At 39.5% G+C, this 15,742-nt stretch overlaps 2 protein-coding genes across 9 annotated transcripts in view; one reads left to right on the forward strand and one right to left on the reverse strand.

The window, feature by feature from the left end:
• SGCB (sarcoglycan beta) overlaps positions 1 to 14,675 on the reverse strand; it is a 29,756-nt gene extending 15,081 nt beyond the window's left edge. Inside the window, exons 1-3 of one of the 3 annotated variants that reach the window (XM_007496465.3) lie at positions 13,595 to 14,675; positions 13,447 to 13,500; positions 1,725 to 1,934 (exon numbers count right to left, since the gene is read on the reverse strand). In XM_007496465.3, coding sequence (XP_007496527.1) covers positions 1,725 to 1,934; positions 13,447 to 13,476 — 240 coding nt within the window. In that variant the 5' untranslated portion in view covers positions 13,477 to 13,500; positions 13,595 to 14,675. Of the gene's footprint in view, positions 1 to 1,724; positions 1,935 to 8,063; positions 8,179 to 13,446; positions 13,501 to 13,594 lie in introns of those variants that run through there. The other 2 variants (XM_007496466.3, XM_001371655.4) reach the window with 2 other exon arrangements.
• The window catches only part of SPATA18 (spermatogenesis associated 18), a 76,062-nt gene continuing 68,563 nt past the window's right edge, over positions 8,244 to 15,742 (forward strand). For 5 of the 6 annotated variants that reach the window (XR_008912868.1, XM_056802608.1, XM_056802609.1 and 2 more), the window contains exon 1: positions 14,621 to 15,113. Coding sequence is in view for 4 of the 6 variants with exons in the window: in XM_056802608.1 (XP_056658586.1) it covers positions 15,027 to 15,113 (87 nt within the window). In the remaining 2 variants the exon portion in view is untranslated. Of the gene's footprint in view, positions 8,595 to 14,620; positions 15,114 to 15,742 lie in introns of those variants that run through there. The other variant, XM_056802610.1, reaches the window with a different exon arrangement.

The raw sequence follows: 15,742 nt of genomic DNA on the forward strand, positions 1-15,742 counted from the left end.
CCTGGGAAGCAAAGTCCTAGGAAAAGAAAAAGGTATGCATAAATACGACGATGAATGAAGAATAATAAGAGAGTAAAATGTAGAAATTATATATGCCAATATATACGACATTTAGAACCAAAAGTTTCTCACCTCTTTATTGACAGGAAGATGTATTTCATTATTTGTCTTCTGGAATCAACTGATCATTGTATTTAAAGTGAGTTCAGTTACCTTTTTCTATCATTTACCTCTATAGTACTGTAGTCATTGAGTATATTGGTCTCTTGGTGGCTCTTTCTTAGTGTAAGTTCATACACATATTCCCAAATTTCTTTGAATTATTCATATTGTTTCTTATGGCACAGTAATGTTTCATTACACTCAACTTTTCTTAAGTAATTTCCCAATGAGTACTTCACAAGATGGTGAAAAGTATTCTTGGGAGGCAACATAAGGCAGCAGAAAGCTGCATTTGGAAATAGAGGACCTGGGTCCAAAACCCAGTTCTACTTATGACCTGTGTGAACTTGTGAAAGTCTTTTAACCACTTTTGGAACTTAGTTTCCTTATACATAAAATGAAGGGATTTGGGCTACCTAATGAATTCCCTTCTATTTCTGACTTTATAGTAATCAGACCTAAGTTCAAATCTCACATACTTTATACAACCTATAAGCCTTGTAGCATTAGCCAAGTCACTCAAACTCCCTTAGCCTTACCTGTCTTATCTGCAAGTTTGGGATAACACCATCAACTCACCTGGTCAGGAAGACTCATGGGCATCATGAGATCTGAGTGATCTCTTGGGGGAAATGATGGTCACCTGAGATACTTTCTGCCTATGCTAAGTTCAAATGTTGCCTGTGATTTTTTTAGAAGAGGCAATTGAAAAAATAATTTTTTGCTTCATATTTTAAAGAGAAGTCTAGTCTAAGCAATGGTCTTATGATAGGGCCAAAAGCTAAGAGTGGGGCATATACTGTTTAGTTTTTATTTATTTTATATTTCTTCCATTAAAAACAAAAAAGGCAACTAGGGGCAGCTGGGTAGCTCAGGGGATTGAGAGCCAGGCCTAAAGGCAGGAGGTCCTAGGTTCAGATCTGCCCTCAGACACTTCCTAGCTGTATAACCCTGGGCAAGTCACTTAACCCCCATTGCCTAGCCCTTACCACTCTTCTGCCTTGGAACCAATACCAAGTATTGATTCTAAGATAGAAGGTAAGGGTTTTAAAAAAAAAGGGAGAGACAAACTGGATTATAGCTAGCAGCCTTATTTTTGTGAGCAATACAACAAATAGTTATTGAAAACCTACTGTGCTAGAGGCAAAAAAAAAAAATAACCATAAACACTTAGTCCTTACCCTTGAGTACTTATCAAAAAATATAGTTGGGGAAATAAGATATAAACAGTTATGTATAATTAAGTGGTTCAAACAAATTAATCTCAGGTAAGCTATATCTGGCTATATTTGTTTATTCATCACAACTGTATTTTCTCAGTTAAGTTACAAAATGATTATATTAGTGATAGAAGTAATATATTATTGATTTTAGACATAAAATAAAACCCAAAAATGAAAATATGAGAAATAAGAAATCAGGATATAGGGATGCAAGTAAAAAAGACATAATCTGAGAAATCAAGCAAATAGTTCATATCACTACAAGTCAAAACCAGAGGAACAAATAAATTCTTTACACTAATAATGGAAAACATTAAGCATACCATATGTTTTACTTACAATTAAGTTGATGACAGCCAAGATAAAAAGAAGAACAATCACACAGATGGCTAAATTGCCCTTTCTCCCCCTCAGGCCAGTTTTATGGAGTCTATCTTCATCAATTGGAATATATCCAGCTTTAAAGTTACTGTTATGCTCTTTGTTAACATTTCTCCTCTCAACAGCCTTCTCACGCATAGACTTCTTTACAGGACCATTGGAACTTTGCTAGATAATGCAAAATAATACCAAGTTAATAAGCATAAAACCTCATATTCATAGTAATTAAAGTTGAACTATCAAATAGAATTTTCACTAGTCATGACAAAGTAAATTTTGCATAACCTGCATCTACAGCAGTCAGCCACTCTATTGTATTAATCAATATAGAGAAGGTTTAGACCACTGTATTCTGACCCCTCCTCTTCTTACTGGCCATCTTGTGCACATGTAGTTTAGTTTTGGGAATAGGTTAAAATGTTCATGGGCATTTAAAACTATAGGCAAAAACCTACACTGCTATTCAACTTAAGAGAATGGTGAACTGATATTAAAGCTTTGGATGACCATATTGCACAATGGGATTTGGGCAGAATCCCAAGAATGAACAGCATTTGGGGGAAGTGTACAGAGGAGAGTAATGTATGGAAAGACAGAAAAGGTGAAAGGGCTTTAAATACCAAATATAGGAGTTTATACTTTAATCCTAGAGGTAACAGGGGTTAAGAGTTTATATTGAATATGCAGGAGAGGGTTACATGATCATCCTGTGTTTTAATTACTTTGATGTTTATGTGAAGGATGAACTAGAGTAGGGACACATTTGAGGTAAGGAGATTGATGAGAAGTACTAAGAGGATGAACTAGGGTGCTGGTTATATGAGTAGAGAGAAGGGGGCTTTTTTCAGGGATGTTATGGACTTAGAAGGGTTGAGGTAGGAGATTTGGGCACATGAATAAATGCATGAGGTGGGAATGGGAAGCTGAGGATGACAGAAGTTGTAAACATGCATGACTGGAAAGAGGAAGGTGTCTTAGACAATAAAAGAAGCATTTTTAACAGGGATTACAGCTCTTTCAGCTCCCTCTTCTAAGAGGTTTTGGGAAGTAGCCTCAGGTAACTATGTGGGGGTTGAAAAAAAAATTAGTGAGTGGGGTGCTCTCTAAGCTCCTAAACCCAGGAAAAAGAAGTATGAAATCAAGAAACACTCTGTTTTAACACCAAAGAAGAGATATGTGATAGTAAGTTAAAATAGTCCAAGATGGAACTAGAAGAGCTTAACTTGTAAAGCACAAGGTCTAGGGCTGTGGAGCCAGTATATAAATTTGGGTTTAAGAAAATAGTCACTCTGGTCTGACGGTGCTTTTGGGATATAAAAACATTCAGGTAAGACAGAAACTTAGAAGGATCCTTGACTGTGGGTTACATGAAAAAACTAGTTCATAGGGGAAATGAATGAGTATCATCTGCTAGAGGTGATGAGAATCCTAGAAGACCAAAAGAAAGAGAAAGACATAAGAATTCTTCCCCTGCTGGAACCTGAGGAAAATGGGGGAACCCTGCAAAATGAAATAGCAAACAGTGACATCTGCTGAGAGTTGCTGGGAAAAGAGCATGGTTGAGCAGAGATGAAGAAGCCTGATAAGATGCCTCCTGCTGGAGCCCTCTAAAAGGCTAAATGTGGCTAAGACTGTAGGTATGTGGAGGTGGAAGGGGAAAGGGGTTTGCTAACTGATGAGTATTACTGATTCTAATCCAAGTCCCATCTATATCTCTTAACTTATCACTGTATTTTGAGTCTTGAGGATTTATAAGAGGAACTAGTGACAACATAGGGATTGGGTTACAGAAGTTCCCAGATCATTTGGATGAGACTAACCAACTACAAGCTGGGCCCTTTCAAGTCTGTGCTGCTGTGGAGACCTAGTCCCAAGCAAAATAGCTGGGTGCTGAGCCCTGCAAGGCACTGGCAGAAGAAAGAGAACCAGTAGCTTTCAGAATTCCCAGTACATAGGCAAAAAAAAAAGGCTGGGGAAATGAGAAAATAGCAAAAGAAACACCTAACTAGAAAATTTCTATGGAGACAAGAGCGAAACACAAAGTCAATAGGGGATGGTGAGATCTAAGCAACTACATGCAAAACTTCCAAGAAAAATGGAAATTGGTCTTGAGCACTAGAAGAACTCAAAGCTGAATTCAAAAACCAAACAGACAAGTAGAAAATGGGAAAAAGAAATAAAAGTAATACAAAAAGAAAATAGCTTAAAAAGCAAAATTGGTCAATGGGAAAAACCCAATGAAGAAAAGAATTTCTTAAAAATCAGAATTGACATACTGGAAAAAAGAGGTTAAAAAATCCAATGAAGAAAAATTTCATGAAAAGTAGAATGGATCAAATGGAAAAGGAGGATCAAAAGGCCATGGAAGAAAATCAGTCTTCAAAAATTAGAATTGGGCAAGTAGAAGCTAATGACTTCACAAAACATCAAGAAACAAAACAAAATCAAAAGAATGAAAAAATAGAAGAAAATATGAAATATCTCATTGAAAAACTGATCTGGAAAATAAATCCAGGAGAGACAATTTAAGATTTATTGGATTACCTGAAAGTCATAACCAAAAAAAAAAAAAAGCCTAGACATCATATTACAAGAAATCATCCAAGAAAACTGTGATATTCTTGAATAAGAAGGTAAAATAGAAATTGAAAGAATCCACAGATCACCTCATACAATAAATTCCCAAATGACAACTCCCAGGAATGTCATAGTCAAATTCAAGAGCTCCCAAGTCAAGGAGAAAATACTACAAACAGCCAGAAAGAAACAATTCAAATATCATGGAGCCCCAGGCAGGATTACACAGGATCTGACAGCTTCCACAATGAAGGACCAGAAGGCTTAGAATATGATATATCAGTAGGCAAGGGAACTGGGTTTATAACCAAGAATCACCTATGAATCAAAACTGACCATATTCTTTCAGGAAGAAGTATGGTCATTTAATAAAATAGAAAATTTCCAAGCATTCCTGAAGACCAGACTCAAACAGAAAATCTAATGTACAAATACAAAATTCAAGAGAAGCATAAAAAGGTAAATAAGAGAAAAAAATTTAAGGGTTTCAATAAGATCAAATTGTTTACATTATTAAAATTATCATTATCACAGTAGTTAGAAGTATAAATAGAGTCTGGCAGTAAACTGTTAGGATTATATGTAAAAATATCTAGGGATGAAAAAGAGGATTAAATTAAGAGAAATGGGAAGAGAGAAGTAAAATGGGATAAATTATATCTCATAGAGGCAGGGGGAGAACTATTACAGTGGAGGGGAGGATGAGGGTGGTGTGATGAGTAATACTTAAACCTTACTCTCATTGGAATTGAGGGAAGAACAGCCAGATTCACTGGGATATAGAATCCTTTCTTACCCTATAGAGAAGCAGAAAGGGAATAAGAAAAGGGGTAATGGGGAGGGAAGTAATATAAGGGAGGAAGAAGTTGGGGGTGATTAAAAGCAAATACTGGTGGGGAGGGAAAGAGTGAAAGGAGAAAGGGAAGGATTAAAAAAGGAAATCAAATGGAGGGGAATACACAGATGGTAATCATAACTGTGGATGTAAATGGGATGAATCACCCATAAATATAAGCTTCTTGAGGGCTTAATTTTGCATCTGTATCCCCAGGACCTAGTATATAGTGCCTGGCACATTACAGGTACTTAATGGACATTTGCTGAATTGAAATATAAAGTATTCTGCCTTTTAAAGCTCTTTCTAACCTGATCTCTATATTTCCAGGCTTCCTATACCTTATTTCCCTTCACATATTCTGTGATCCAATGATAATGGCCTCCTTGCTCTTCCTTGAGTATGATACTTCACCTCTGAACTCTGAGCATTTTCTATGTCTATTTTCCATGTCTGCAACTCTCTCCTTTCTAATCTCTACTTCTGGCTACCTTCAAGTGCAAGCTAAAGTCTCAACTTTGCAAGAAACTTTTCCAAGTCCTGCTTATTCTTGTCTTCCCTCTGAGAATTCCTGAATCTAAGACCAACTAAGGAGTTCTCTATTGCCACCCACTATCATGATGCTACTCATTGGTGTAGACTGGTGTTTAAAAGACTAAGATACTGATTAGAGCTGGTGATGAACTATGAACAAGAGAAATGAATGGTTCAAATGATATTTAGGAGGGAAAAGACAGAGAGCAAATTGAGGGGAGCACTTTGAGAAAAGGGGATTAAGTTAGACTTGCCTTTTGAAGACTCAAGAGATTGGGGGAATTGGTCAGCTTATACTGGAGAAAGAAACAGAGTATAACAAGTAGTAGGATACGGATTTCTTGGCTACTTAAGATGAGAAGAACCTACATCAGAAACATACTGGACTAGGGTCACTAGACAAAAGACATCAAGAATGATGGGATCTCAAAAAAAATTACATATTTCTAAGTAAGATACTTCCAAAGTAAGTCATTGGACTTTTAAATCTTCTCTCTTTGTTAATTGTTTATACAAAAATATAAACAAAATTCTTTTATACCTGGACTTTTATAAATGCTCATGTTTTTAAATAATTTTTGTCAGTCAAGAAAAAAAAAGACATAACAATTTTCTGTTGAGGAGAAAAGAAAAAAATGAAGGCTCTTCTTGTAGCCATAACTATAGGAATAAGTACCAAGGCTTAGGTGGTATCATTGAAGGAAGCCTGAAATTTTAGGCTCGAGAAATTTAGCATGGAGACTAAAGATGAGGCAAGAAAAAAGGCTAACAAAATAATCTATTATATTTTTTGAGATATCCAGGAATGGAGACTAGACATGAAAATACTGGGAGTCCAGAGGTCAAATATCATGTTCAAGAAAGAGAACAAAATACACGCAAGGGAGTTAGGCACAAAAAGTCTGGAATTATAGGAAGAGACCAAGTTATGAAAGGCTTTGAATGCCAACTGAGGATTTTATATTTGATCCTGGTAATAAAAGGGAGCCATTGGAATTTACTGATTAAGAGTGTGAGAAGTGAGTGGAAAATGTATTGTAGTGGGGAGAGTTGGGACAGGAAGCCCAACAAGCAGGCTATTGCAAGAGTCCAGAGTTGAGGTGATCAGGGTCTGCACCTGGATGGTGGTAGGTGTAAGAGGAGAGAAGGAGATATATATATACAAGAGATGCTCTGAAGATGGGTTCCACAGGACTTGTCACCAGATTGACTATGGAGATTGAGAATGGGAAATTGAGGACAGCACCTCTGTTTTGAGTCTGGGCAACTGGGAAGATGGTATCCTCAACAGTAATAGGGAAGTTAAGAAGAGGGAAGGGTTTGGGGAAAAAGACAATGAGTCAAGTTAAAGACTTGCTGGGTTTAACAGGTTTATGCCATACAGTTGAAGATGTCCAAAAGACAGCTGGCTATGTGAGACTAAAGGTGAGCAGAGGTTAGGGTTTGAACAGTGTATCTGAGAATCATCTGCTGAGAGGCATTAACTAAATTCATGGGATCTCTGCACCAAGTAAAATAATATAGAAGGGCTTAAATTTCTTTATGAACTGTAAACAATTCACCATGGAACTCTGTAGAGGCTTAATACAAAATGGGATTAATGATCTTTATTTTCACATCTTTCAATAATATTATATATGATTAAATTTTTCTGTAATAATCATATTTTGTTGTAAAAAGGGGGAGGCTATTTTAAGTCTCTCTGTATGTTATTTTCGAAGACCCATAAAGTTTTCTTGGATAGGTAAATAATGTATTTACTAATCTCATATTCACACATCTTAAGTAGAATAAAAAAAAAAAGAGAGGAGCGTTTAACTCTACACATTAGGAGGTATATGAAGCCTTCACCTACTGGGATTAAGTCTCAGAAACCAGAGCAAGGGAGGGTGGAGACTGGAATGACAGAACAGGGTGGGGAAGCAGGTTGACAGCTTGCGAACAGCTGATGGTGGAGGAGCAGAGAATAAGGGACAGAGGCCAGGCCAGGCGGCCGGGCCCCGGGCTGCCAGTTCTATTTGCCCGCAACTTTTACAGGCTCCTCTCCAGTACCCTCCCTTCTCCCTACTCCTCCCAGGCCCCCGGCCCGGCTCCTTCCCTCCCTCTCACACAGAGGCCTTACTGCGCAGCTCCAGGCCCCGGCAGGGAGGACCACTGGTTCCCTGATGGGGTGGGGATGGCAAGCTGGTCCGAAGCCCCGGGGGAGGTACGGAGGGTCCCCAGTGCGGGTCGACGCAGGCTTCCCGAGCCTTTCCCTCTTATCTAGAAGCCATGCCCTTTCATCACCACCCCCTTCCCCCAACACCCCCGGGCAAGGCCGTCTTCTCACGCCCCGTTCTCACAGGACTGACCTGCTCCGCCGCTGCCCCCGCCGCCGCCGTCGCCATCTTCCCGCTCCCGCACCCCTACGGCCGCCGCCGCCCGCCGGAGGCAGCGCCCTCAGCCCCCTCGCGCCCCTGCGCCTGCGCCCGCACCCGAGCCCGTGCCCGCGCCCCCGTGGCCAGAGCGCAACCGGCGCGCGCGCGCAGACCCCGCTGCCGCCGGGCTGGGACGACTGCGAACAGAGGAACCGGAGGACCCTCCCGGCCTTACCCGAGGCCTCCTCTTGCTCCCCAGCTTTGCGCCAGGGAAGAAGACCCCGGCCAGGCCCCCTCACTCCTACGACCACCAGCAGCTCAAGGCTGAGGTGCTCTGAGGAGGCCCCAGATATTAAGACGCACAGCGGCGCACGAGCTTCTACAGGACAGACACAAAATACACTGAAACTTGTGGGCCGGTTCTCAGGACAGCTGTGGGGGGAGAGCGAGGCTTGCAGGGCCAAAGGGCAGATATGGACCGAAGTCAGACGGGACCGGGGAAAGGCAGAATCATTCAAATTCAAGGTTGGAAAGAACCTTAGACTTCCCCCTAATTCCACCCCATTTACCCCCAAGACAATTTGTGGAAGAGGGAGGATAATAAAGAGCCCCATGGCTCTTTATTTAAAAAAAAAAAAAAAGATACCTTTTGTTTTTATGTCTCCTTTGTTTCCCAGTTCTATTTCCCTGACCCAAACTTTGTGACAAAGATTTGCAAAAGGGTTTTGAGAAAAGCCTCAGAAAAATCAAATATTTCAACTAAATCTCACTTAGGATGTGATATTCCATACCCATAATTCTCTCCCCTTTCTGTCTTAGAATAAATACTGTGCATTGGTTCTAAGGCAGAAGAGTGTGGTAAGGGCTAGGCAATAGGGGTCAAGAGACTTGTCCATCTAGTTAAGTCTTTGAGGTCAAATTTGAATCCAGGACCTCCCATCTCTAGGCCTGGCTCTCAATCCACTGAACCACTAAACTATGCCACCCCCACCCCACCAACTGCAAATAAGGGAATGGCCTGCCTATTCTCATCTCTTATTTGGAACCATCTTACATAGTGTTCAGTTTAGGTTTTTTAGAGCCTATCACTCTACTCTAGGTCCATAGATCTGTCTGCTTCTATGCTGTAGTCCACAAATTGTCTTGTAGGAGTTACTCAGAGAAAAGTGGAGAACTGGTAGATTGGAGAAAAATCCTTTTGTCTCATTTCTAATAAACCCAGGAGCCTAGGCTTCCTCTAACTTTTCATGGTGCAGAAGGATTCAGGCATAAAAGGGGGTGGGGGATAAGAAAGACAGCAATGGTAAAATTGAAACAGTTTACAAATAAATGGCTCATTTTAAAGGTCTTCACTAATGGATAGTGGAATAGGAAGAACTTTGAGCTTGAAATCAGAGAATGCAGTTTTGAATACTGGATATCCTGGAAAAACAGTTGTGGAACCTTAAATCATCTAATATCTCCATGCCTCAGTTTTCTCATGAAATGAAAGGGTTTAACTAGATGATCTTTGAGAACTCTTCTAGTTTACTGTATGTAGTCTAATGATCCTTTTCAAAAAAAGTGAGATGGGTCATAACAAATAAGGTGCAAAAATCTGTTTGATCTCAGTATGGTCCAAGAGAACAAATCTGTTGGCAAAGAGTAATCCTTTCTTGTTAGCATCTTCAGTCCCAGGGCAATACATGATCATCAAGGGGAGAGCAGAAGGCTAGGTCTCTTTTCTCTATGATAAAGGTTACTCTTAATTTCTGATTTCTGATGCTCTTATCTTGTTCTACCCTGTCCTCCTGGTACCTAAACCTTTGTTTTCCTTGTCTAACAAGTTGGTTGCCTCTTTCTACTTCTGCCTTGATCTCCTAGTTTTCAAGTCTTTGACTTGTCCCTGTTCCTCCAGATACCATAAACTCCTTAATCAATTTTGATTTGGTGGGTTCTCAGATATTGACTTTCTCCTGAAAACTTATTGATAGCCTAAACTCCATTAACTGCTTCCTTGACTTCTGAATTTCAGTCTTTTGATTGTTAATTGGGAATTTCAGATAAGGTGGTAAAAGTATTTGGGGGCAGCAAAAAATTTTTAAACATCAGAACTGGAAAGATACTTAAAACAAACCCTTCATTTTCTAGATGAGGAATTAAGCTCTATAGAGGTGAAGACTTCCCCAAATCAGAGTGACATAATAGTGCCAGGACTGGAACCTAGATCTCTTGAGTCCTAAGTCTGTACTCTTCCTAGTATACCATGTAATTTTGGTCCTTAAAGACCAAACACTGAGCCTTCCCTTCCTTCTTTAGAAACACAAATCACTAAAACTGTACCATATTTATATGTGCTAAAATGGTACATTAGTACTATGTTAAATTATTCTATAGGAAAAAAATGGTTTCATGCTAGATGTTGGCATTATGACATTGAAAGACCAGTGGTGCCAAAGAGAAATAGGACCACCAATCATGATCCCTACTGACTTAAAAACCATATTATCTATTTATCTATGTTTTATTGTATTTTGATTTATGTTGTTAATTATTTCCCAATTACATTTTATTCCTGTTCTGGCCCCATACAGGCCAGATATTTGACACCTCTGGTGTACACTATTTTTATTTGAAATGATTTCTTATTTTTAACTTTCAACTTTTTATGTGATCTAAAATCTACATAATATATATATGTGTATATATATATATATATATATATATATTTCCTGAAAGATGAATAAGAAATGTGGTTTGAATACTCTCACTTTTAAAGCAGGACATGAAAAATTAGTCAAATTCCTTTTAGTTAAATTGCTTTTTTTTTTAACCTTACCTTCTGTCTTAGAATCAATACTATGTGTTGGTTCTAAGGCAAAAGAGGGGGCAGGGCTAGGCAATGGAGGTTAAATAACTTGTCCAGGGTCATACAGCAAGGAAGTATCTGAGGCCAGATTTAAACCTAGGACCTCCTGTCTCTAGGTCTGGCTCTCAATCCACTGAGCCACCCAGCAGCCCCCTAAAATTGTTTTAAGATAGCTAAAAATGGACTCCAAAAGTCTTAGTTGTATTCATACTCAATTTAAAACTCAACGTGGACTCAGCATTGGTGTGCAAGATATCTTTAGATATGTGGAACTATACTAGATCTTATGTTTATCTTCTGTCTTTGAAATGTTGTTTATCCTGATTGTAGCAGCATATTCATTTATAGAAAAACCAAGTGCTTTTTTAAGGATATGTTTGGATTTTACACATTTCAGATATTTTGGTGTTTTATAGATCTCTTGTTATGTTAGAGATATACAATAGCATGGAAAGTATATCTTTTTGTTTCCTCATATATACAAAGTTAGACGTGTTAATTATTCCATTAAAGAGCATAGAATAATTTGTATTCAGAACATATAATCTACTTACGTAGTTTTTAAATTAGAAAATACAAGTGGCTGATAATAGTGTTATAACCAGGAATTCACATTAACTAAACTGCCAACCTTGAATTGGAATGGATGATATTATATTCATTTGTTCAATCCAGAATCTAAGCTGTGTCAACATGGAATCTAGAGACCCCAAACTTGTAGCCTAGTAAGATGTGATGACCCCCAAGTTTTAGGACTAGCTTGTAAGTTGGAGACCCCAAAGCTTGTACTTGTTCCCTGTTCCTGTGAGAATCCACACTGAAGGGAATCTCAGGCCAGCAGTTTCAGACTGAATAATGGATCCCAAGGTAAATTACAATCCCCATCAGGTGGGGCTAAGCCCAAGCCAAGTTACTCTTTTAGCACAGTAGGCAGTGTGTCAGTCTCATAATCTGAAGGTCCTGAGTTCAATTCTGGAAAAGAGAGTGTGATACAGAGAGAGAGGCTTCTAGAGTCAAGAAGAGTCACTTGGCTTGGACTTGGCCCCACCTGATGGGGATTGTCATTTACTTTGGGGTCCATTATTCAGTCTGAAACTGCTGGCCTGAGATTCCCTTCATGGTGGATTCTCACAGGAACAGGGAATAAGTACAAGCTTTGGGGTCTCCAATTTACAAGCTAGTCCTAAAACTTGGGGATCATCACATCTTACTAGGCTACAAGTTTGGGGTTTCTAGGTTCTATGTTGACACAAAATTCCATGTTGACAGCTGAATCTCCTCCTCCCCAAATAATCACAACCTAGTTCAGAAGGGAATTGAATCTTCCTCCCCACCAAACATCTTTTTTTTCCTAAGACTACTAAACCAGAGCAAAATTCTCTTGGAATCTGTACTGCATATTCATCTTTTTTGAGTCTTTACTGGTATCCCTACATTTCATTATGAAAAAACATTTATCCTTACTCCAAAGGGCATTAGATATAAATCATGAACCTTGTACTGAAGAAATTTGTAATCTAGGGGAGGAGAAAAGAAACAGATAAAAAGAGAAATAAAACTACAGGATAGCATATGCTGAGTATCAAAGAGTGGCACAGGTAATAAATGCTGACATTGCATATTAGACAAAGCATATTCCACTGGATTTTTATCATGAAGCAGATGTGAAATTTAGATCACCATTGCTCTTTCAACATTTTGAGTAAAATAGTTTAGCAAAGAGGATGTTCAGCTCTACCATAGGATTAGACCTTTCACTTTGATATTTATGGAAACTGCAAAGACTTGAAACAATGAAATGGGGGAAGCAATTTAAAAGAAATAAAATTCAAATCACTTTTTTGAGGAATGATGCTTGTATATCTACAAAGATTTAAAATCATTTTTGTGAATAATCCACTTTTGGTTGCATGGGAAATAAAATCGTTTTCTTATTCCTCTTTTTAAAAAGGCATATCATTAATATTGACATCTTTGTAGACCCTTTCTAATATTAATTTCTCTCATCCCCAATCCCACAAAATTACATGTGTTAAAAATAGTATTTCATATGAACTTTAACATATATGTCTGTTTCTGAATGGACTTCTGTTCTTTGTGCTATTCAAAAAAGATCAGGAAGAGAGAAGGATTTAGAAATGTGTTTTGGGACTGAATATAGTAAAACCTCACCAGTTCAAAAAAATTGTGTAGGGACCTAAATTACTGAAGAGCCAGAATTGTACAATATATGGCAATAAATGGTTTTAATGCTTTCAAGTATATAATGTAAAATTAATAGGCTTGCTCAGCAGGGGAATGGGTTTAAAAGACCAAATTAGAAAGCTATTCCATCTAAAGAGCTGAGGGTGTTTGGAAAGTTTGTTTTCTAAAATATTGAAGCAATTTCCCTGCACTGTTATTTGGAAATTCTTTTTTAAACAAATCCCAGTCTTGTCTTAATTACTGGTTTTTTAATTAAGTAATTTTCTGGATTAATAAGGTTTTACCATATAAATAACTTTTTATACTATAAAACCTTGTCCAAACCTGTGAAGTTAAGCCTTCATATATGCTCATCTTGGAACCCCCAAAGCCATCTGTCTGTACCGGGAAAAACAAAACAAAACAAAAAAGCATGGAAATTAAGTTTTGGGTCAATGGTGGTTTCATATGCATCACCCACAATTTTGCTTACATTAGTCAGAGAGGGATTCCTGGGACATTGTCCACTCTTATTGATGTCTTGTTCATTCCATTGATTTAAGTAGTTGGAGCGGAGATTTGCTGAGTTATGTGAGGAAGACCCTTAAGAGGGATTTGAATTAGATTTTGAAGTAACATCTGCTTTCTCCTCTAGTTTCATGCCAAAGTTTTCACGTTAGGATTTCACAGGATCTCAGATTTAGCAACTTTTTTTCTGTTTAGAAGTACTTTTGGGGAGAAGTATCTCCCAATGTGTCCTAAGATAGCATTTAGGGATATTGAGCTGGCAATTTGTAACGTTTTCTTTTCACATTAAAGACCTAGTCCCTCTAGTTCTCCTCATCCTCTTTACTCTTCAACTTCAGCTGTTCTCGCTAAAACTGAAGGCATAGGTGTGAGGAGGTGGAGAACGGGTCGAAACACACTGACTTTCTGTTCCTTCCTATAAACTGAACCAATTGCTAAACTGTAAAATAAAACTTGCTTCTCTGGTGCTTAATAAAGGCCATGGGGTTTTCTCCCCAAACACAGTACTTGAAATAGGGGAGAAGAATCTAAATTTAGGGAGTTGGAGGGAAAAGTTCCACTTGAATGTTTCTGACTTGGACTTCTGTTCCCATGCTCTGAATTTTAGTGGCTCTTGCTTTGTAAGGTATAAGAGGTGACTCTCCTCGGTATCAAGATTCGAGTCATGCTTTTCTGCACCACAGTAGCTTCTGGATCCAGGTTCCGGGGTCGATTCCCGTAGATATTAGGAGTTCATCTCAATATCCTTGTCCTCCTACGTCTGTTCCCTCCCCTTCAGAAAGTAGCAGCACTAAGAGTAGCATCAACAGCATTAGCAGCAGCAAGAACAACAACGACATCATAATCGCGTTGAGAACAGTTACCCCTCCTAGTTTCAACAGTAGGGAAAAAAATTGGCAGTCTTGAAAAGTCTTGAAAAGCCTAGGGGTGGGATGGGGATGGGGATGGGGTTGGGAATGGGAATGGGAATGGGAATGGGGAAGGATGGGGGGGGAGGGGAAGGAAGGGAAGGAAGAGGAAGCGTTGCTACAACTGAGAGCTGCCCTCCCTTTCGCGCAGCCGTGGCGTCCTTGACAGCCGAGCAAAGCAAACGTCAAAGTTTGTTTAATAATCGCCTGGGTATAAATATGCACCAGTGGTCTAGGCAGCATCAGCTGGGGCACCGAGGGGCCGCGGATGCAGGCTGCTGAGGGCCTCCGAACACCTCCCTTCCCCTATCCCCTCCCCTGGCCCTTCCCATCCCTAGGCTGCAGGGGCTGAAGACCCCGGGGTAAAGAATGGAAACATCTATGTTCTAAGGCGTCCCCCTTCCCCTGGGAGACAACATTCTTCCTGCCCTCTGCCCTCCTCCCCTAAAACTGACATCACCATACACCTGTAAAAACCTAGGATCAGCCATGGCGGACAGCCTAAGAAGATTAGTTACCAACGAAAGCTGTCGGATATTGTTGGAGAAATTGGAGAACTGGTACAAGGATTACCATGTGAGTCACCTTGGTCCAAGCTCCCGGCAGGAATCGCAGGGTTCAGCTATTGGCAGATACCCGGGCGGGCAGCTTCTGAGTTAGAGGAAGTACACACTCCCTCCTTCCCCTTTAAGGGGATAAAAACGTACTTGAAAGGATCATGGGACTTAGTGCTGAAAGGGACCTTCTACTCCAAGGGCCATCTGCCTCAATCTCTTCATTTTATAGATGAAAAGAGTCCAGAGGAGGAGAGGTGACTTCACTCACCTAAGGTCACACAGAAAATACCCTCACCACAGTGATTTGCCCAGGGTAACACAGAAAAATGATACTGGATACTTTGGAGTCAGCGGACTTGGGTTCAGATCCCACTTCTGATGCTTTCTACCTATATGACTTTTAGCAAGTACTGTAATGATTTACCTTCTCGACCTCAGTTTCCACATTTGTAAAAGGAGAGGATTGGACTAGATGATCTGTAAGGTTCTTTCCAGTTCAAGAGATGTGATCCTAACCCAGGTCGGTCTTCTGACTCCATACCCACTGCCTTTTCCACTCCTTGAGCTGTAATTATTACAGGTTGGATTAGTAGCCTCCTGAGGATCCCTTTCAGTTCTAAGATTCTGTGATTCTATGATTCTTTTTGG

The sequence above is a fragment of the Monodelphis domestica genome, chromosome 6 (assembly GCF_027887165.1).
Source record: "Monodelphis domestica isolate mMonDom1 chromosome 6, mMonDom1.pri, whole genome shotgun sequence".
NCBI classification, from domain to species: Eukaryota; Metazoa; Chordata; class Mammalia; order Didelphimorphia; family Didelphidae; genus Monodelphis; species Monodelphis domestica.